This window comes from Episyrphus balteatus, chromosome 1 (assembly GCF_945859705.1).
Source record: "Episyrphus balteatus chromosome 1, idEpiBalt1.1, whole genome shotgun sequence".
NCBI classification, from domain to species: Eukaryota; Metazoa; Arthropoda; class Insecta; order Diptera; family Syrphidae; genus Episyrphus; species Episyrphus balteatus.
Genome location: NC_079134.1, coordinates 127489086 through 127511590, shown reverse-complemented (window position 1 = coordinate 127511590; position 22505 = coordinate 127489086). Strand labels below are relative to the sequence as shown.

General features: G+C 31.9%; 2 protein-coding genes and 2 long non-coding RNA genes across 6 annotated transcripts; 2 read left to right on the top strand and 2 right to left on the bottom strand.

The window, feature by feature from the left end:
- The first annotated feature begins 7819 nt into the window (after nucleotides 1-7819).
- On the top strand, nucleotides 7820-11538 carry LOC129906026 (uncharacterized). The gene is made up of 3 exons (XM_055981652.1): nucleotides 7820-8190; nucleotides 10818-10968; nucleotides 11025-11538. The coding sequence occupies exons 1-3, from the start codon at nucleotides 7986-7988 to the stop codon at nucleotides 11434-11436; spliced, it is 768 nt and encodes a 255-aa protein (XP_055837627.1). The 5' UTR covers nucleotides 7820-7985; the 3' UTR covers nucleotides 11437-11538.
- A 3755-nt stretch (nucleotides 11539-15293) lies between these two features.
- On the bottom strand, nucleotides 15294-16494 carry LOC129906025 (uncharacterized). Its single transcript, XM_055981651.1, has 3 exons — nucleotides 16121-16494; nucleotides 15916-16066; nucleotides 15294-15854 (listed from the first exon to the last, which is right to left on the bottom strand). Exons 1-3 carry the CDS (start codon nucleotides 16383-16385, stop codon nucleotides 15344-15346), a joined length of 927 nt encoding a protein of 308 aa, XP_055837626.1. The 5' UTR covers nucleotides 16386-16494; the 3' UTR covers nucleotides 15294-15343.
- Nucleotides 16495-18439: 1945 nt separating this feature from the next.
- LOC129906028 (uncharacterized) lies at nucleotides 18440-19844 on the top strand. 2 transcript variants are annotated; one of them, XR_008770707.1, is made up of 4 exons: nucleotides 18440-18667; nucleotides 18844-19132; nucleotides 19190-19470; nucleotides 19531-19844. It is a non-coding gene; the product is annotated as an uncharacterized LOC129906028 (long non-coding RNA). The 2 variants fall into 2 exon arrangements; XR_008770706.1 differs by having other exon boundaries at nucleotides 18440-18752.
- LOC129906027 (uncharacterized) lies at nucleotides 18844-21548 on the bottom strand. Of its 2 annotated transcripts, XR_008770705.1 has the most exons (5): nucleotides 21082-21548; nucleotides 20905-21006; nucleotides 20698-20840; nucleotides 20391-20637; nucleotides 18844-20327 (listed from the first exon to the last, which is right to left on the bottom strand). It is a non-coding gene; the product is annotated as an uncharacterized LOC129906027 (long non-coding RNA). The 2 variants fall into 2 exon arrangements; XR_008770704.1 differs by having other exon boundaries at nucleotides 20905-21548.
- Nucleotides 21549-22505: the final 957 nt, after the last annotated feature.

Sequence of the window (22505 nt, the reverse complement as noted above, 5' to 3'; positions counted from 1 at the left end):
TCAGAACGAAATCGTTTTTGTGAACACTCTTCTTTTTGGTTGGTAGGTATTTTTTTTTTTTTGTATTTTATTTTCGTCCTGGGAATTCCACGTGATGAATTGTTCAAATTTGTTTGAATTTCGTTTTTTGCTCCATGATCTCTCTGCTTGCTGTCGTTATGTGTTGGAAAAGTGAATCGTTTTTATATAATTTTTTTGGGGGGCAGCATTCAAGGATATAAATTGAACAATATTTTTTTTTATACCCCAAATACAATAGATGGATGTCGAAAAGAAGATGGTGGGAGAGCGAGCGGTTGTGTAGTAACAAATTTAATTTCACGTCCTTTTTAACGACATCATCACTCAAATGTTTTATGAGGCCAATATGGGCCAGGTGGAAGATGATGGTGTTTTTTGAATTATTGATGGTAGAAAAAAAAATATATAGTTAAAAATTTTATTAATACCTATAACAACAACAAAAAAAGTCATGAAATTTTGTGGTATTGTTTGATATGTATTTGTTTTGAAAGTTATATACCAACATTGTGTTGAGTTTTATACTTTTTAACGATTTAAGGGATTGTGTTTCCATCAGAGATATTAGTGTTGCTGATTCATATTTTTTTTTTTCAAAAAGTCGCGTCGGTCGTTTCCGGTTGTAAAATACGAGTTTTTTTTATGTAAAACTTTAACTGTAGGATAATTTTGCTTTTTGGGTTTCTTTGAAATTAATGTTGTCAACAAATGGATTGTGTTGTTTTCTTTTAGGATTTTGATAAAAATAAGACCAAATTAAAAGAATGCAAATTTTAATTGTTTTAACCAGCTACCCTTTTTTATATAAAATTATTTCAACCATTGATTGAGTCCATTTTTTATTAACAGATAACTTTTTTACAATGTCAAAAATGTAATAGACTTAAGAAAGAGTATTTTGTAAGGAAAAACAAAAACATGTTAAATTCCTAAAATTTGGTCTGGGCTGTCGACCTATAACATAAGTACGGCGCGGCGCACAGTGTGTCGAGCCCATACAAAAGTTTATCATAAATACTTGCAGCTAAGTTTTTGGAGTTTTGATATTTTTTATTTGTGTGTTTATGGCAGGAATAGAAAAAAAAATTACAAATTAACAAATTGAACAACCTATAACTTTTTTTTTGTATAATTTATGAAATTAACATTTTTTGAAGAAGACACTGGTGAGCAAAATTAATTTTTTTTTATATATAAACCAAAATATATTTTTCGTAAGGTTTTTTTTCGAATACGAAGTCAGAAAAATTCTATCATATCGCGTTTTTGAAATATTCCCGTTAGAAAATCTGAAATGTCGTTTTTTAATAGTTTTTGAGGTTATGTTCTTGAACGTGGTGATTTATTTTAAATAAATTTGTGACAGTTTCTAAAAGACCTAAATGTTTTTTTTTTTTAAAGCCCGTTTAAATCTTTTGAATATCTTTTTTTTACTTTGAGAAAACTTAAGTGGAAGTCAACTTGTTTTGTTTATCTTCTCTATAAAATAAAATCGTGTGTATATTTGCGTTTCATAGCAAATCTCGAATAGTTTTTTGTCAATCGCTTTCAAATTTTGAAATGACGTTTTATTGGCATTTTCGTAACTTCTTATATCGGCGAGGTTGGTGAATACGCTATAATACACAGTAGAGTTCGGCTGGGTCAAGTAATTATATTAAAAATTTAGTATGCAGAAAAATATAATTTTTTTCTTGTTGAAAACAATATGTAAAATATTTTTAATTACATATACAGCTTTTTGTTACTTGTTTATGGTTAAAAATTATTAAAAACATCGATATTTTTATTTTTGTGATCCCCTTGAAGCTGTTTCTCAAAAAATGAATTATTTTGAGTATACTTGACTGGTAGCACATAAATGTAAATATCTCTGGTAATCGCAAACAGAAGCAGACCAGACTTTGCCAATATTAAGTATAGACCTAAGGCAAAATAATATAAAAAAATGATAGATATGATTTTCAATGTTTTTTTTTAAATTAAGTTTAAAAATTAAAAATTTTTTTTTGGCTATTTATCACAGAAATTTTAATACCGTAACATGGGGTTACTTTGCTCCGTTTTTTGCACTATTTTTAGAAAACCTCTTAAAAATGGTAGAGACATTTTTGTATCTATTTGTTTTTTTCTTTTAATTCATTGATAAGACATGAAATAATGCATTAGTTCTAAAAAAAACATTCAAATAACAGTAAAAATATTTAGTTTTTTAAGTTGAAAAGTGGGGCAAAGTAGTCCAAGGGACGGGGTTACTTTGCTCCACCTGAAGTTTTTAACTATACTGCCTGTATTTAAAGAGCTGGAGCAAAGTTAGTATTGTATTTTAATAGCCCTGGATCAAAGCTTCAAATCTGTCTGAAAAAAATTTGTAGGTACACACACAACTCTTTTTTTTACAAAAAAACAAAACAGCCTCTTTTATTTCATTAAAACTGATTATAAATAAATACGAATTTAAAGAAAAAAACAGAAAACTTCATTAATTTAACCAAAATAAGTTTAAAATAAACATGAATAACAATTTACAAACGAAAAAATAGTTCACTTTTAAAAACAATAAAAACATACATAGAATTAAAAACACATTTAATTATAAAAATAAATTGCTCCTGGGGCAAAGTAACCCCAAAACAAACAAAAAACTGCTTAGTCACATAAAAAAAATGCAATAATTATTATTTATTTATTAAACAAACAAATGACAAGCGCAGAGTAATAACAAAATAATATCATAACTAGAATATTTGTTCTTACTTTGTAAATTATCACACAACTGGTTTTACACACCAAATTTTTCACCACAAAAAAAACACGAATTTCCTACCTCAAATTCACAGGTCAACTGCTTCTTAAAAACTGCCGGCAGATGGTCCGTTGCAACACGTGGCACATGTATATATGTGTGTGTGTACATTACAGTAGCTTCGATATAGAGAATCTAACATTTCTGAGCGTGAATCAAGAAACTAACTTTTTTCGTCAGTGGCGCAAAGTTACCCCCGCCGGGGCAAAGTAACCCCATGTTACGGTAACTCATATATAATTTTATAAGTTTAAATTTTTTTTGTTGTACGTTTTACAACAACACTCAAATAAACAAAATAACATTTACAAAATTTTTCAAACATTCACCAAACGTGAAATATACGCTCTCAAAGCTTCGCATAAATTTCTCAAAATATTTTCGATTTCCGAGGTAGGTACTCATGTTTCGGATCATATTTTGAATACATAACCTGGGTTATTTTGTAAGATAAATATGTTTTCATATGAGTTGACACTTCTAAATTATATTTTAATAGCAAAAATATTAATTTTTGACAAAAAGAAAAATGATTTATCATAAGGGGACGACACACTGTGCGGCGGCGTGTACTTAATTTTAATAAAAATTTTGTTTTTCTTGAATTACCAAACTAGACAGTTTGGAAATTGCGCTATTTGTTTTTGAGTGCGGTCACAGCAAAAGTTTAAGGTTTTTAAGTCTCATTTGGAAATCTTTCAGTATATGAACGGAAGAATCCAAAGAAGGCAGAGAAATCTATACTCGCTTCGCTACAATCGTGTCAAAGAAGCTAAATTTTTCAACACAACATAAGTCCCTGTTCAACCATTGCGGTTAAAATGTGACGTTTCGTAGGTATATGGTATGGTATGAATAAAAAACGAGCTACAGTTATACTACCTATGCTATATCTTTATTACTTTGGTCCTTCAGGTAAGTATAGCTAGGCAATATATTTATTCTAAGCGCTACGTTAGGTAACCTTATTTATATAAAACCAACACATTATGTTAAAAGGTATAAAAACAAAAGTGTTCATAAAATCAAGTAAGATACCTATCTACCTTACCTTATAGGCCTTTTTATTAAATTCTTTAATTTTGAATTTTATATTTTGCTATAAAACTCTCCAGCCTTAAAAAAACAACAGACAAAAGGAAGAACCCCATGATATAATTCAAGATTGGTTCATAACCTTTTTTTTTGTCGTATGACATTGCCTAATGTTGAATCCAGACGTTGCCATTGTCATCAAGCTCCCCAAGCACACGCACCAACATTTCAAATTTCAATTATCAATGCTAGCGTTAATGTTAGTGCAAATAAAATTTAGGAATTAAAATAAAATAGAAGACAACCTACCCCCCCGCTTTACATGCTATATAATACGAGTATAGTGTAGTGATAGTCATAGTCAACTTAAATTAACGGCGTCATCTGCTCGAACAGGAGTCTTTTTTGAAGTCCTTTAAAATTAAAAGTTTAATGACACACTCATACAATAGCACAAACAAAAATATCCTCAGCTGCTGTTGTCTTTTATACTTATATTGCCTGAAAGAAATCATCCCTTTCTTCTGCCATAAACGCATTTGACTATAGTAATTAACATAAAGTTTGGGGAGAGATAAAAATAAGGGTTTTTTTTAGACATTGTGCCCTATAGCGTTCCTATAAGCAGCATAGGTAAGCTTTCAATTAAAACTGTAGCACGTAAATAATGTTAATCCATAATCGAAAGAAAATGTTGGCAATTATTTAACCATGTTAGCAGAAGCACAAACATTCTAACAAACAAACCTACCTACCTCGTAATTACAGACCCCGGCCTCTACCTTTGTACTAGGAAAGCCTATACTAGCTTTAAAGTCAGCTTTTTATGGCTCGGAAAAAGGGGTGCTCGTGCGCTTTTTATTACATGAAATCTGTGGATGCAAAATGCTCGTTAAGCTTTGTTGTCCTCCTTGCGTTATAGCTTAGGAGAGGACCGTTATTTAGGCTTTATAAATGGTTCACTATACCTGCCCTAGAGAGGGTATTTTGTTTAAGGGTGCGTGTCGCATGCTATAACGCTCTTGATATAGGTAGGTAGAAATAAATACAAAAAGTATCCTACGAAGTGGAGGAGGTTCTTATTATTGTTGATTGAGGCCTTTGCGGGGCTAAATTATTTGTCATTAAAAATGCTATTACATGTAAATAGATTGGGGAGGTACAAAAAAAAAACGTAAACAGTGTTTTATATGAATTGCAAAGGATTATTACTTTATAAAAGCGTTGACAAGATGCTTTTTAAGTCAAAGAAATAAATAAAAGTACAAGATTCCATGGCAGGATTGACTTTATATACCATTTATACAGTGATGACAAAAGCGTTCATGTTCATATGTTTTGCGTTTTTAAGAAAGCCGGGTTCGACCTAGGCCACCTGAACTTAAGCTCTGAACTTAGGAAGCACTAATTGGTCAGAACCAAATATGTAACCTAACTTTTTATGACACATCAATCAAAGCCAAAACTCATTTAGCAATATCGTCACGTGAGTTCTTATTTGTCCTATAGACCATTTTTGCTGAAAATGAGTTATAGATACCATCTTATATTTTCGACCACGCTCTTTCGATTGCTGCAATCAGAATCGTCCTATCTCTTTTAGTTTTCGAGATAAAAAAAATGATTTTGTCCTATAGACCAAATTTTTTCGATGAAATTTATGCTTATTTGTCCTATATACGTTTTTGTATGCAGTAGGACAAATACTGGCTTTATAATTATGCGAAATTTGTGCTTAAATGTCCTATATCCAATGAAGTTATATTTTTCACACAAAATGACTTACGTCCCTATATTAGCTCCGCCTAGGAAGAGGCAAAATACTCAAATTTGTAAGTCTTTGCATTGCCAAAATTATCGTTGCTTAATGCTAAGGTAACCATCTTTAATGAAAAAAAGAAGAACATCATCCATATTGTCCCGTTTCAGCGTGAACCAAATACACCGCAAATTGTGTTCAGTTTTAAAAAGAAATATACATTTTTCTTGAAATTTAAAGTATAAATTGCACAAAAGGAAATCAGGTTATGTTTAAGACATTTTAATTGAGTTGTTTCTAAACTAAAACTCTTGTATAATATTTTCGTTTACTTTTTTAAACTCAAATACAAAATTTATTGAGTTTCGATTTCAATAAAAATATTTGGTTTCCTACTTTTTCTGTTTTTGTGTCCTATATCCAATACAAATTCCACTGGAGAAAAAATTTTTAGCTTTTGTTTTTCATGCTTTCGTAACTGTATGGACAGGTGTCCTATGTCCGTTTTACTACTTTTTTTTTTAAACTCAATTAAATAAATATTGCAAAACCCTAACATGCAGATTGCTTTATGTAGGTTGGGAAAATATCTAATCTTTCAAAAAACATACAAATTACTGTGATTAGGCTCAAAAAAATAAGCAAACCACCACTTTGAAGTTTAAAAACGCTCTCCTGAAAAGTTAAGTTTTTGGTTTATAGGACAAATAAGAACTCACGTGACGATATGTCAAATTTTTTTATGGATTCGACAGTTCGTTTACCATATTTAGCACTTTACCATGGTTTACCAAGAGTCTACACCATTCCATGAATTGAATACTCCTAATACCTAGTTTGAATGTTCTCCAACAAAGCAAAACCCAAAACAAAAACTCTACAAACAGTATTTTTCTGATTTGGGAATGACTTTAAAGTAGTTGTAACCCTTAACAACGTCAAGTTATTATAAAGGCTCTCCCAAATCAACGAAGGCCGACGATTGGGCTTGTAAAGCCAGAACTAAAATTGGCGGATCGTCGGATGAAAACGGAGGGGAACAGCGCTCGCAACCGCACTCGACGGATGAAAACTTGTCGAAAATACAAAGAAAACAACAACAATTGACAGTAGCTTCCGACTCCATCCGCCAATTATGGTTCTGGCTTAAGCAATTTGTCTTTGTCTTTTTCCTTTCTATCATAACTGTTTATTAAATAAGAACAAGAAAAACCCAACCAATCAAATCAAATCAATTCTGAGGAAAACAAACGCATACTGTGGAAAACATACGCCACTCTTTTTCTCAGAATTGAAATGTCAAGTTTTTTTTTTCGACACTGACATTTGGCTTAAAAGCCCAATTAAAAACGTTGTGAACGGTCTATTTGGTTTTCGAAGTTCATCTGTGAATTTTTAGTTACACCACCAAAATATGGTATCATTTTTCATGAGGTTGAAACAGCATTTTTCGTTGTTGGGTTGTGAAAATTTGTCTTGTACAGCATCTTATGGGAGTCCACACCAAAATAAAAAAACGCAAACGGCAGCGTGTTTTTATCGTCAGTCTTTTTTGGATTGAAAAAAAGAATTTTATGTCGTTTTCTATTGACTTTTGAGATTTTTGTGTAAAATTCTCAGATTTTCCACTGCAAATAGAATATGAAATCTAGTTTTGTAATTGTGTGCGAAATCTGTGCGTATAAAAAAAATAAAACAACAACAAATGTTAAGACAAATGTCAAACAGAGGAGTGTGTGTGAAAGTGGGTGTGTTTGTATGCGTGAATCTTGATAAAAATCCAGAATCAGATTCTTGAATCTTAGATTCATTTTTTTGTCATTTTTTTGAATCTCAAGACGCAAATAGATCATGAAATCTGAGATTTGTCCACTATTTCCCCTCTTCACCCCCCCTTTCAGCTGTCAAATTCACAAATCGTCAATAGAAAACGACATTAACCGTGTTCAAGAGAATGTACTGTGCTTATGTCTCTTGAAGCACTTCTTTTTTTGCAAGATAAGTGGGATCACTTGCGCAATAATGTTTAGATTCATGAATCTTGTATATTCCTCTTCATATACATGAGATCCACATAAATTACAATCATCCATGTTGTAAAAAGCATTCACAGTAGGTAGGACATAAACAAAAAATAATAAAAGTTATACATACACACACACACACACATTAGATTATACCTATTTACCGCTAACTAGATATGTATTTAATACACATGTCTGTTCCTGGGTTTATTTTGGTTTGATTTTTTTTTTTCTTCTTTTGAAAAATCGACGAAACCAACGTCCGAATCAAAATCCATTCAATTAATCGTTATCAGCTGTTGGCCAACAATAAATTAGAAACAACAACAAATCAAAAATAATGGCAACTAAATGCAATGATAGCTTTCAAATACACAATTATTCATTTGCAGCAATTGAAGCGTTTATCCTTGAAGTAAAAAAATATCCGATCATCTACAAGGAACAATCCAAAGACATGGATATGCCATGGTCAATGATTGTAACCACGCTTTTGGAAAATGGGGCTGATTATACTCTTACTTTATCGCAAAGAATTTATTGGGGTAAGTCGTAAGCTTTAAGGCTAAAAAGCCAATTCTGGCAATTGCAGTGTTTCCATAAGCAGCTTTTTCCCAGAAATACCGAGCTCCAAAACATAACATGATCTTATCTTCAATTTTCCATCCAGAATTATTTTTATCATTGTTACCTACCTACACTACATCCTTTCTGAGGACTTTGATCTTTCTTCAGCTTTTTCTACGATTGTCGTCATTTCGAATGGTTTCAAAACTTTCTCATCTTACTGTTTCACCTTAAAGTCTTCACGTTGGCAATCGAATTGTTTCATTCCTACTGAATATAGGTGTAATTGCATTTGTTCATGGTGTCCTATAAACTGAAAAGTTAGGGAACCGAATTCTGGACAGGAGGTCAGGGAATGTCAGAAAATTTGGAAAACGGCGATCTTTGACGATAAACTCCTTGAAGATGTAAATTTATCTGAAAAAATAAAGTAGCTTAAAACGGGCAAATGGATTTGGTCGTTCATTACTTCGATGAAACTTTTCGAAAGGGGTGCGGTTTTCAAACAGTTATAAACTTCTCCAAGTGTCTATGAAGTGGACTCGCGATTGTATTTTTGGGACCTTTAAATTTTTTTAAGACCATGTTTATTACGTCTCCAATACTCACATACATCCAAAACTGGGTGTACTAAATTTCCTTTAAATATTACGGGGTTCGATACCATATTTGAGGAGCTAAAACATTTCTTCACTTAAAAGATCTTGCACAAACCCTTTTTAACAAAATATCATAATATTATTTTATATATTTATCCATACAAATAGGTGTGGAATGATAAATCTATATAATATCAACTCTAAAAACTGCTTGCAGCACCATTTGTACGTTAGATGATTAAAATATTGACACTTCAAGAAATGTTGTCATTTTTTTTGGGACAACTTTTATTAATGTTTAAAAAATAACACAATTTAAATTTTTTGTAAGAGATGTACCAATTTATAAAGGGTATTGTGTATATCGACGGTTAAACTTCATAACCTCGTAAGTCGAAAAATTAGAAAAAAATATTATTAATGCAAACAATTCAGAAAATTCAAAGCTATCTTTTGGTATATTCAGTTCAACAATGTTGTTTTGAACATTTTTCAGGAATGACGAAATTCAAAAGCTCGTATTGATAATATCCCATACAAAAACAAGAAACACAACATATTGTTTTTTGATTTCTGAAAAACTTGCAAAAACGACTTACGAGGTTATGAACTTTAACCGTCGATATGTAGTGTTAAGAAAAGAAATACTCAAAAATAATTAATTTTTATGTGTTTTTAAGCCATTTGATTTTCAGTTTATAGTTATGGAAATGTCCGGGAACGCTTTTTTTGGGTTTATTAGATGCAATGATTCGTACCTACTATTTTAATTGGTAAATGAGAAAAAAGTTTTAAAGAAATCTTATTTTGATTAAAAAAAATGCCTGGACATCAAATTTTCCACATCCATGACTTTGACCCATATGCCCTGGCCAACAGGGCCAGGGCAAATCTCTGTACGTTCCGCGGCCATGAATGAATTTGTTATTTTTTGATGTAATTAAGGTTTACATATATTGTGCAGAAGTTTTATCCTTGTGACGTACTTCAAAAACGGATAAAATGCATTTTTGCATTTAACACTTTATATACATAGATTGTCTCATTGTTATAACTTAATCGTGTATTTTAAGTGCAAAAAATGATACTCTGTCATTTTCCCTGATTCTGAAGACCTTTAACTTGAATATCCAACCACTAGAACACAAACTATAAGCATTTTAACACAACAATTTCAAGCCTATTTTGAGAGTTTCGTTGTTCAATTTTTTGTTAGTTTGAACTGTTTGAAAACTTTCGAACAAAATCTTGAAATGGTTGTCTAAAAAATCTTATATTATGAGTTCTATTGGTCGGATTTTCAAGATTTATGTCTTCAGACTCAGCGAAAATGACAGAGCATCATATTTTATGTTTCAAATAAAAATATAAATCAATTTGTCCTTCATACATTGAACAATGCATTTACAATACTAATACTGCATTATCTTGCATTCTTAATCCAATACAGCGAAACGTCCATAGTAAAAGTTTTTCCTATGTTATAATTCTTTCATTTGATACCAATTTCATTCATGGCCGCTCAACGTCCAAAATGCAAATTCTCCTTTATCAAATATGTATTGTCCTTATGTTTCTAACTTTCTGCATACACAAATTACAATGTAGTACATTTAAAATTTATCTATTTCATTTTAATTCAGAGATAAAAAGGTGTTTTCACAGACATTACGAAACAAATCTAATGAATCCAGCTGTCATTTGGCGGGAATATTGAATATATTTGATTCGAACTCCATAATTGATCAATTCGAGGCGAGTCGAAAAGGAATATTATATTGAAAAATAGTGAGCACTATGTTGTTGTCTCTAGAAGATTTGGGCGATTGCGTTTTCATTTGGGTCGTATGTTTCGACCCTTTTAACTTGTTTCTCTTGACTTTTGCACGTTACAGTACCAGCTTAGTCGAAGAAGAAGAATTAGGATTTTTTCCCTTCTTTTTTGAACAAGCTTTTACTCATGCTTCATCTCATCATTAAAAATAGGAGGTTTTTACTTTTCTTAGAGAGAATATACCGTGGATTATGGATGTGGATGCGTCACATCTTGACTAGAGACATGGTTGGAAGATATTTGGGTCAAAGTGCGCTAAGCAAAAATCCAAAATACTCTTGGTTGGATTATCTTAAATTCGTTGAACCATTCATTCAACTGGGGTAAGTTCACTATCAACAATAAAAAAAGGACACTCTGTTTAAAAATATTATTTTAGTGAAAATTCCTTCCATTATGACGCTGATTTGGATCCTTTTATTCATTTGCAAGTCTTTTCAACCGAAGAAGTAGCCAAAACGGTATATTGCGACTACATGGTTTATTGGAAACAGTCTCAAGAAGAACTGGGTGCTGATACATATTATATTTCAATCTGTGTTCATACAGTGGAAAATCTTGGTCAATTCTTACAAAATATAAATGGAACTGAAGACAAGGCAGAGGTTGCAATTCCGTCCGAAAACACTGATTCGGTTTCACCAATTTTATCTACAACACCGAATGATATGACTCCGGAGGAAGTTACAAATTTTATTGAAGAACAATTGATGTCTTATTTGACTGAAGACACGGGTTATGATGATTTCCTAAGCGGTTATATTTCAGGCGTTGAAAAACATAACGCATAGGCATTTTTTTTTTATATTTTAGACTAAGGATGGTTATGTTGATTTTGTTAAGTTTAAACAATAAGAGTTTTTTTCATTAAATTAATCCAATTTTTATAAATAAAAATTATTTTTTTTTACAATCAACTTGATTATTGTATTTGTTTGAACTTTGAAGTACAAGTCGAATTGTGTTTAGAACTATAATGTTTTTATAAGCAACATACGAACAGTTTAAAATCTCGAGTATGGAATAGTAAAAATTATAGAATTCGAACTGGGTGACAATCAACTATCACCTTAGCCGATCGTATAGCGCTAAGCTTCATGAGTACATAGTAGCCGGCGTAAGACTCCACCACGCCAAGGCTTACGCTTATGGAGGTGGCAAAATCGAATTATATGCTGCAATCGAAAAGAAAGACAACACGGATAAAATGTTGATGTAGCATGATACTTTTATATTTAGAATCCACTCTTACCTCACAAAATGACATCAGATTAAGCGTAGAATCACTCTGGCCAATCGGTGTTTCTTTGGGTTAAGAAGGCATTTAAGAAGTAAATCCATCTCTCAAAGTACCAAGGAGGACTTATAGAAGACTAATCATCCTAGTTCTGCTGTTTGGGCCTGAGGAATAGACAAGAGCGGATAAAAAACCTTCTGAGTTGCTTTGAAAGAAAGATTCTCCGCGTAATGCTCCAATCTACATCGGAACACATAAAACTTTATGTTAATCTCTAGCTTCCTTCCACCTTCGTATATTTCAAAATACATATAAAATTCTACTTTGTTAATTTCAACTGCACTTCATTAAACGCCCCAAAGTATGCAATTTCGTGATAACACTAGAGATGATAGTAATGTTCGAACTTCGAAGGCAAATGTATGACTATACCACCAACGATTATAGTTTTGGTGATAATCGTTTCGAAAATTTCTTCTTCAAACAAAATTGATTCTTAACTGGTGGAACAGAATGATGTAGCTGTGGCTGTAGCTTGTAGCGCTGTCAAAGTTAAAAAGTTTAAATTTAGTACATATATTGGTGCCAGAATACGTAGCTGTGGCTGTAGCAATGGGCACGTTCAAACAGTTAACATAAAGCTATCGGATAGCTTTTTGTTGTTGTAAACAGTGTTAAAAAATAGCAAAGAAACGAACCATTTTCTGTCAAAAAATAATCTGAAGGTATCCGAGAATTTTTGGTATACCTCAGGTATTCGAGTGATCAGCTGATAAATATTTGGCTATTTTTTATTTTGATTTCTATTCGCGCGATTATTCAGCTTGAAAATAAAATAAATTTGCAAGAATTAAAGTTAAATCGATTGTGCAAGTACTATGCAACAATAAAAAAAAAACAGGAATTTGATCAAAAGAAACAATTTCCTCTTTTCAATATTTTCATTTTTTTTTGTAGCTGCTTTGGCAAGCTATCTGGATAGCTTTTCGTTCAAAGAGATATTCCAGATACGGGTATCCCAGATAGCCTATCCGATAGCTGTTTGAACGTGCCCAATAACTAGGAAATTAGCAATGACTTTTGACGTTTCTAATCGGGTTGTTCAGTTAAATATTGCAAATCGCACATGCCATTTCGAATTCTGTTCATCTTTTCTACATTTTGAGCGAAATTATTTGACATCTTGTACCAGGGTGATTTTCTTTGCTACAAGCGAATTTGCATTCTGTTCCACCAGTAAGCCATCTACATTGAAACACAAAGTGCAATTATCGACGGAAATCATGATTTCGGATAGAGGGCCAAAACCATAGATTCCGTCGCATCCGTTATACTGACGGATTTACCTGATATACACATTGTTATGATAACCGACCCATAAACCGCATCCTTCGAGTTAATTACCTATAAAGAAGTTAACTTCTAACGCGTGTACATAAATTATACACAGAGCCGTTTTAAAAAAAAATATTTTTTTATAAATACATAATTTTATGAAAAAAAAAATGTTTTAAATAAAATTGGTGGGTACGCCATTTTGTAGCTTATGTTAAACTACACTTAACGCCAAAATTTCAAAAAAAAAAGTCACGTTTTGGAAAGTTTGACTTTTCAAATAAAAAAAAAAAAAAAACACTTTTTTTCAAGATTTTATTTTTGGGTTATATTAAAATTATATAAATGCCTTCGTTCAAAAAAATAAGTACTTCCGGAGAAAATCTGATTTAAAAAAAAAATTTATCTAACGCTAAAGACAGGGGCCCTATTTTGTAAAACGATTATCGTCGAAACTACTTCGTTTTCGATGAAATGCTTCAACTTCAACGATAATACTCTATACTCGTTAATCTTTACGACTGCCATTTACCTATCGTTGTATTACGTAATAGACCCCCAGGTACCGTAAAAGATTTTAGAAAAAAAAATTCATGAAAAGATAGACCTTCCCTAAAGACTAAAATTTGATTTTTTCAAACAAAATCTTTGGAGCCGAGAAAGGGTGTTTTCATAAACGTCTGCCTAACTTAGGCCTGCGTTAGTCGTGTTCATAAACTCAGATCTGCGATCGGACTAACTTAGTCCAACTGCAGTTTTGCTGTTCATAAACGTCAGTATGTCGTCAACATCGGGCAGATTGCGCAGCCAAAATTTTATTGCTGCAGAACTCAAGGAGAAATTTATTTGACTCTTTTTTGATTTTTTTTTGTTAATAAATGTAAATATTGTTAAAAAAAATTAAAAGCAAACATATTGATTAGGGTGGTGCAAAAAATGTTTCTTTTTTCATTTTGCGAAAAATTTAAATTTTAATGACACAGAAAATTTCGAAATCCTGTTTTTTGAGGTAATGAGTTTATATTAATTTTTTTCGTATTAGAGTGGCTCTAAAAAATGTTATCTTTCTACAGTTGCTTGAAGAATTCCAAAAAAATCAACGTGGATATTGTTTTGACCAAATTATCGAAGAAAAAAAAAATTTCCATTAGGGTGGTTCAAATTTGTTTTTTTAATTAATTAAAAAAAAAATTATTTTTCACTGCAGAGAAAGTTTGTAAAACATGGTTTATGAAATAAAATGTAAAATTGGGGTAGGTATTTTCGAATTAGGGGGCTCAGAAAAATGGTATATTTAACATTTACGCTTGGAATTCAACCAAATTCAATTTAATTAATTCAGCATGAATTTAATATTACTATAGCAAAAATGCACTTAACAAACTTTCTGTGCACTAAAAATCATTTTTTTTTTTCAAACGCATAAAAAAACTTTCTTGAACACCCTAATTAAAAATATTTTTTCCATAGATAATTTGTTTTAAATGTGAACTACTCGGTGTTTTTATTATTTTTTTTTTTAGAAGAAAGTATTTTTTTTAGCCACCCTAATGTAACACGGTTTACAAATTTTTCGTGTTATAAAAAACAATATTTTCGGGAACTGAAAAAGAAATATTTTTTTGCCTAAACAAAACTCATTCTGTGGTAATTTTTTTATATTTTTTTTCGTTTGACGTTTATGAACACTCAGTGACTGCTGAAAATTGTACCAACGCAGGCCTGCAAACATTCTGCAGAAGTGGTGTGTTCATTAATGCAGCAAAGCAGAAAGACGATTGGACTGACGCAGATTTCCGACGTTTATGAAAACACCCAAAATTCAACTTTATTAAAATCGCTATATGACAGGTACCGTTTATTTTGGTGCAAAAAAATTATTTCCAAAACCCCCTTGATGATAATCGGTCCATCCGTTTAGGCTGTAGCTCCTTATACAGACAGACCATATTTAAGTGTCTTAAAACCTGCTCGACAAAAAAATAGGGGGTGCACAAGACTGACTATAGCAATGTGCTTCCTTAATGAAAATGAAAAATTAACTACTTGTACAAATTGATTAGAATTATACGCATATTTATTTAAAAAATATAAAAGTACATTAATCTTACAAAAAAAAAAAAATTTTAAAGAGCATCAATTAAAGCAAGAATCATCAATCTCTTAACTTTAGATTTCCTAGCTGGTTCCAATGGCACAAGTTTTTCATACAACGACATAATATACTGATAATCCTTATCAATAACCGTTTCAAATGGCACAAGTTGTGACGAATTCCTTTTAGCTTGTTTTTCTTTTCTAATCACCGATGGAAGATATCGAATTTGTGGCTGTGGTTGTTGATATAAATTAGGACTGTCAACATATTTCACCAATTGTGACTCATCAATATCAGCATCTTGTTTAAACATTGCTTCGAGTCCCATTGGCAACGGTGGAGAGAAGCATCTTTGAATTTCCATACAAACGGAAATGCACATATTTTTGGCATTCATTGATTCGGAAAACTTTCTTAGCCAAAGAATGATATGATTGCCAGGATCTAGGTGGATTACTTTTGTTTCAGCTGGTAGAACTTCCAAGCGAATGTTTGAATTGATTTGTGAATCAATTTCCTGTTGGTAAGATAAGCCTCCACTGTGAATGGAATTGTAGTTAAATCATAGTAAAATGTATCTAGATCACAAGAAACTCTTACCAATGTCTAATGTGGGGATCTAAGAAACTCATAAACTCAAGCCATTGATATCTCATAAAACGTAAAATTTTGGCGCTCTTCAATCGGCTTTGACTTTGTTCTTTTATATAAATGTCAACCATCCATTTCCAAAGTTGACGAAAGCTTTGGTCTAAATAAATTGGAATTTGATTTCAAGGTTAGGCACTAGGACAATTTTACTTACTCCAATATTCAAGATTTATTAGAGCAATCTTTTGATGAGTTGGAACAACTGTATCCAATAAAGCTACAGTTATTCTTGTCCATGCAAATTCGACAAGTTCCTTACGCAAAGTTAATACTTTTTTTGACGAGAATATAATCGGGTATTTTTGGATTTCAGAAATAAAAGATTTAACAGCCAAAGGGGAATAATTGTGGATGTGATAGCGATAGCTTTCGATTGAGTTAAAAGAATTGGCTTCCATTATAACTTGGGTGGATAACATAACAGAAAAACATTAATAAAATATAAAAGTGCAACATGGAGGTGAATTTAAAAAAAAAAATTCTGATAAAACTGCAACTGAATGCAAATGCTAGACTTTCAAAATAATTGGAATTTGGAATGAAGTCGGTTAAAATTAAAATATAGAAAGATGGGTAGTTTAGATATACACTTTATATAACACACACAAATAAAGCGAGAGAGCTAAAGCTAATACAAAGCGTATGTATGTTGCAGAACGTTATCAACATGTTTCTTGAAAATTTGTACAAGTATGCGTATTTTGAATCCTTAACATTTTGATCTTTCTATTGTGAACTATCACCAGTGCTAACACTTATGTCGTTTTCCTTCACTCTATTTGGGAGTACTCCAAATTTTAACTCCTTTTTCTGGAGTGATAGTGATGGAACATAATGAGAGATTTATTTTGTAATTGTGTGTGTAGTGTGTGTGAGAAGACAAAAATGGCTCATTTCCTTGAAGAAAATAGTGATAGCAGGCGTAAGGAAAAATTTGTATGAATTGAAAAAAAAAAAAAATTGCAGTACCTAATGTTTTTTTTACTTCTAAGAGGGCAATTATTTCATGCAAATGCTTCATGGTATATTTTGATTTCGAATATTGAGATAATATCAAAAATATTAACGTCAAAAATATTAACGTCATTAGTCATTAGTCTAGTACAACAACTACACATTCCTAACTCCTCGAGTAGAAGATCATGTGTTAATTCTAGTACTAGATCTACTCATGAGTAAACTACCGACTCCAATGGAACGGGGCTACTGTCTACATGAAGTGGTAACTGGTTATTAGTTTATTGATTTCTTTTTAGAAATAATACAACAACTGTCTGGGTAAACAATTTAGATAAAGTTGATGACACATTTTGTTTACTTTCTAATCTGTCAACTTCACAAAAAACATAGGTATCACTTTTGGCTTTTTTTAAATTCTGAAAAAAAAAAAAAATCATAGGTTTTCTTGTAAAAACCAATGCGTTTTTATTTTCGTGACAATGTACGTTCAAGGGTTAAATTTTAATTACATAGGGTCTAATGGGAGGCGCTCAAACACACATTCGTTTTCAACTTTTCATTTTTTATCTGTTACGGCCATATTATTCACTCTGGATTTAGTTTGGATTTAAGTTAATTTTAAATCCAATCCATTAAATCTGAATTTCATAAATCCAAGGATTTAATTTTTTGTTCATATTATTCACTCAAAAAAAATTATTTTATTCATTTTATTTATTCAATAAATTTTGTATAATTTGCATTTATCTTTATTTTTCCTTCACAAAATAAGTGAAAAAACAACTGAACACTGTGAAAATTAATTTTACATCTGGATTTATAAAGTTAAACAGACCTCCAGAGAGCAGTTTAAATTTGTTTGGATTTAACGAGATTGGATTTAAAAAATTGGATTTAAGATTGGATTTAAGTAGTGAATATTATGAAATTGGATTTATTTTTGACATTTGACATTATTTACATCCAGATGTATTTTTTAAACTAGTGAATAATATGGCCGTTAGTGTCTGAAAAATAAGTCAAGAAGAACGTAACGTTCTAGGCTTAAAGAAATATTTTTTTTTTTAACTTTGTTGATAAGGTTTACTTATAGTACATTTTTCATTATGCATCTGATCGGTTTTTTCAACCTAATTGACACATACCCTTAGCTTGATTTAATAATTGTAAAAACAAAAATATCCCATCGGCCCAAAAGAAAATGGGATTTTTTTTATCTGGCACAGGATTTTTTTTGTCGATGAAGAACACTGGCTGAAAAATTCCTTTATTCGGTTTTCAATTTTATTTAGGAAAATGTTTTAAAAGGTGTAGAATAAACGAAAATAATGGAAGAAATAAAATTGACGGAATATAATATGATAGAAAATAATATTCATAATGGTTGTTTTTTTAATAACAAAAGAATTTTAAAGAAACACTGTTTTGCATTTTTCTCTTTTCAAACAAAATTTTAAAATGTAAAACTTCAAAATCATAAGTGTGGGTGCAAATCGGTGTAAGTCTGACTAACAGGGCTATTCTGGGCAACCTCACTGATGTCTCACAAGTCACAATAACCTCATAACTCCAGTTAAACTCGATTTTGTGACTTTTTCGTATTCTAACGAAAACCTCACAGTCACAAGAACCTCATAAGGTGTGGTGAGTTTGATTTTGTGAGGTTTTTCGAATTCTGGCGTACCCTCACAACTTGTGAGCCTCATAAAAATTGTAAAAATTGTGATCTCCTTCAGAGCAGGTCACAACTCACAAATTACTAGAATTTTGACATTTTTTATGTCCATAAAATGTTTTGAGAACAAATAATTTTAGTTTTTTTATTTGTTAGTCAATAAAAATGGAATTAGACCTAATTTTGTTGTATCTAGTCATAATCCCATATGACTTTCTTAATAATTTATATCTTTTCTGTAGGAAACTCAGGACTATCGTCACAGTAGCTTTTGCTGTATCGAAATCAAATTCTCATTGAATCTGGAAAAAAGCCTTCAATCAGGTTAAAACTATCAAGAGCAAGTGCTCTCCTAAACAGTACGAGACGAACAAAATAAGCCCAGAGTGGGCAACGTTATTTTTGACCCAGCATTAGGATTTCATGCGTGAGACTCAAACACCGTTGAAAGAAAGAATTTACAAACTAGCTGCCAGTCCAGTGGACTGGTTGGTTACAAGAAACACAAAGCTGTGGAAGACATCGATTCTGGTAAGCTATTTTTTTTTCTAGATTCTATGGTGTCTAACTAGCTTATTAAATTTATAGACAATTGTCCACCATCTGTGCTGAAGAAGCTTTCCAATAAACAAAGTAATGCTTAAAAACCTGCGTCAAGCCACCGAAGTTGGTGTCAATCGCAAACAACATAAAAAGACTATATAGCAAAACGCTTAAAAGCAGCAGCGGCAACATCATCGACAAGTGCGCATACAACAATTACAACAACTTCAGTATATCAGCCCCAAACACCAAATATAATAAACAGAGTCTAATGACGTCCGCAGTTGAAGTTCCTTAGCCTAATTGGCAATTTTTAGTCATCACAGGTAAACCCTTAATTTAGGATTTTTAGATCATACTATTTTCAAAAGCTTTATTTTTCTTAGGTTGACACAATAAATCAACAGCCCAAAATCAGCCTCCAGTTGACCACAAGATACAAATAAGGCCAATTGTCAATGATTCAGGCCTTTAAATCATTCCACACTACAACGGCCAACTCACAATCATCACCCACGGCAACAGTAGCAACATCAGCAATAGCAACAAGAAGCCAATGCCAAAGCATTAGCGTATGCACTTATGCAGCCATAATGCAACTACCAGACCATAAGCAATACCCCAAGTTCCGCAAACACTGTGTGTCTCAATTTTGTTTTTACCGATCTCAAATTCACCAAAAGATCACCAATCGCAGACTCTGTTGAAAAATTTAATTTGTTTTGATTTACAAAAATCTTTCCTAAAATCTAGAAATTAGAGATTTACATTTTTTTAGAAAAATTATTTTATTAAAACGCATCTTACAATAAAAATAACGTATGAATGCAACCAAAATCATAAATTTGAAGTGTTTTTTCTCAGATACGTGGGTTTGCGCCATCTACTAAATGGCAGGCGAACTGGAGTTCAAAAGACAAGCGTTCAAGCTCCATTTGTCTTACAAGCATATTAATATACACGACCTGGTGCAAGTGTTGATTCCTCCGTCACCGATGAGAACAGATGGAGAGTTTTTTGTATACTCTTAAAGATGGGGACACAAAAACTTTGTCACGACAGCCAAATAATATTTCTTGTTCTTTCATAAACCGCTCGCCAATTCTTAATGCAAAGAAAATGGGCTCAACATTGAGTACCTTCTCGAATACAAAGAGAATCAATTGCGTATGTGTAGTTTTGTCTTAAAATTGAAAAGAAAATATTATATATTCTTTCAATAAAAAGAATTAATTCTCAATCTTACCTCATACAGAGGATGCAACAAATACTCGAACAGTCATTAACCTTCCATCCAATCACAATATATCACAACACTATTGTCGTATACTCGCCCATTTGCAATTGCAAAAAATCACATCGAATATCTGAGCATCTAACAGGAACTCAATGACGTTTGGAAACAAATGTGCGAATGTGATTTCCCATGCAACTAATATGGCCTTGAAAGCCCAAACCAAGAAGAAATTGCCTTTTTAGATTACTCCATATTCCTGCATTAGATTGGAATGATGATTTTGTATAAGTTAATTTTGATTTGTTTTTTGGCTTACCTCATTTTTTTTTTAACAAAAGAAAATGCAGCCCCAGCAGATTTAGTAAAGAAAATCCTTTTTTTTCTAAACAGGCGGATGCGGGCGTGAATGATCCATTATACAATTCTAGTTGGTTTGATATTCCATTTTTTTTTTGTTTGCTGAAAAATATTAATTTTAAAACTTAAGGTTCATTCGAAATAATATAAACAAGGGAGAAATTACTTATTTTTTTTGGCAGTTCTAATAATTACAGCCTACTTCGGGTTGAAATTTTCGGTCTGGTAAATAAGGTGTATGGATGTTATTGTTGATGACGAAATTTGTCTACGTCGAAGGTTGTATGGTATATTCAGTTTGATAAAAAAAATAGCCATTTATTCATAAGTGAAATTGAATTACTTATATAAATAATTTGGAGGAGGTTGTAATCCATTAGTTGGAAGTGTTGTTAGATAATTTTTATATTTCCTGCATATGTGCATGAAATATGCTTGGTTATTGAGTCCGATTTGTGAGCGTGTTTTGAAGAATTCTTTGTCAACATTTATGCGTTCGTATTTAAATTCCATGTTTGCCTTTGTTTTCCAGCTTAATTCGTCTGAACGTATCAGATTCTCTGTACCAGCAAACCAGAGAGATCAAATTTTTGTAGTCCTTCATTGCCACCAAGACGGACAACCAATTTGTCGTCCTTTTTTTGACAAGATTGCGGAGTTTTGTTGCTTTGGGTGAGAACGAAATAAGTTTCGGGCTAGCGATTGGTGTTGCGGCACCTTTGCCGATACTTTAAGTCAAAGTGGCAATCTTTTCACATTCACTCTTCAGTTGATCAACCTAATATGGACGCTTTGAGAGCCATTGTTTTCCTAAAAGTAAAAATCTTCATTTACAAAAAACGGAGAAGGATTGCATTCACTTATTGTGCATGACTTGATTTAAATGCAATCAATACTACTTGCCGTTGTAATAGGTAACTCATGCCATCCGATGCCGGTGATCCAAACACTTCCAAACTTAAATCTCATCTTTTGATGAGTTTCACGTTCTTTTGAGTCTCTCTGACCGCCTGGTACAGGTTGGGGTCCATCTCGACGAATGTCTTGAACTGCGCCAAGTTTACACTTTTCTTATAAACAAGTGCAATTATATCATAAAATGCAAAAATTAAGTTGGGATTGTTAAAAAAATTATTAATTTCTTGAGAGTTTATTAATTCTAAAATATGTGAATTGAATATTGTTTTTTTTTTATCTGACAAATCAGCTGGTTGTCAAAATAAGAAACTCACCTCTATCGTGGTGAATTTGTTGTGAGGTTTCTTATGAAGTTTTTCGCAGAATACGAAATTGTGACAACCTCATAAGAAACCTCACAAAAAAAACCTCACAAAAAATTGTGACTTGTGAGCATCACAACTCCAGAATAGCCCTGTAAAAATGTGGAGTCAATCCGGGATACTCCGTAGTCCTAAAATTACTCTGGAGTAATTTTTTGTTTACACTTTTGTGGCGTGGAGGAACACAAAACCTTCAAAAGTGCAAAAATAAGTACTTAAAGGGTACTCTCATTGGAGTGAAAGAAAACGACATTAAATATTCCTAATCTTGATTTTTCTCGCAAATTGAACGGGACACCCTGTATATTTATAATAAAAAAAAAATCAAGTGTCATTTCGGCCTTACCTTTCAAGCCTGGTACGCTGCTCGTGCTAAATTTTAGCTCAGTTAAATTTCCCATACAAGTTATCGATAACTTGTATGGGATCCATTTTATCTCGGCTAAAAATTTTCGATAATTTGTATGGGAGCTAAAATTTAGCGCGA

What these genes read in the sequence shown, in the direction of transcription:
- LOC129906026 (XM_055981652.1), top strand. Translation starts at nt 7,986, where the DNA reads ATGGCAACTAAATGCAATGATAGCTTTCAAATACACAATTATTCATTT. An exon ending in ATCGCAAAGAATTTATTGGG is followed by an intron (nt 8,191 to 10,817) that starts GTAAGTCGTAAG and finishes TACTTTTCTTAG; the next exon opens with AGAGAATATACCGTGGATTA. An exon ending in GAACCATTCATTCAACTGGG is followed by an intron (nt 10,969 to 11,024) that starts GTAAGTTCACTA and finishes ATATTATTTTAG; the next exon opens with TGAAAATTCCTTCCATTATG.
- LOC129906025 (XM_055981651.1), bottom strand. Translation starts at nt 16,385, where the DNA reads ATGTTATCCACCCAAGTTATAATGGAAGCCAATTCTTTTAACTCAATC. An exon ending in AATAAATCTTGAATATTGGA is followed by an intron (nt 16,067 to 16,120) that starts GTAAGTAAAATT and finishes CAATTTATTTAG; the next exon opens with ACCAAAGCTTTCGTCAACTT. An exon ending in GATCCCCACATTAGACATTG is followed by an intron (nt 15,855 to 15,915) that starts GTAAGAGTTTCT and finishes TTCCATTCACAG; the next exon opens with TGGAGGCTTATCTTACCAAC.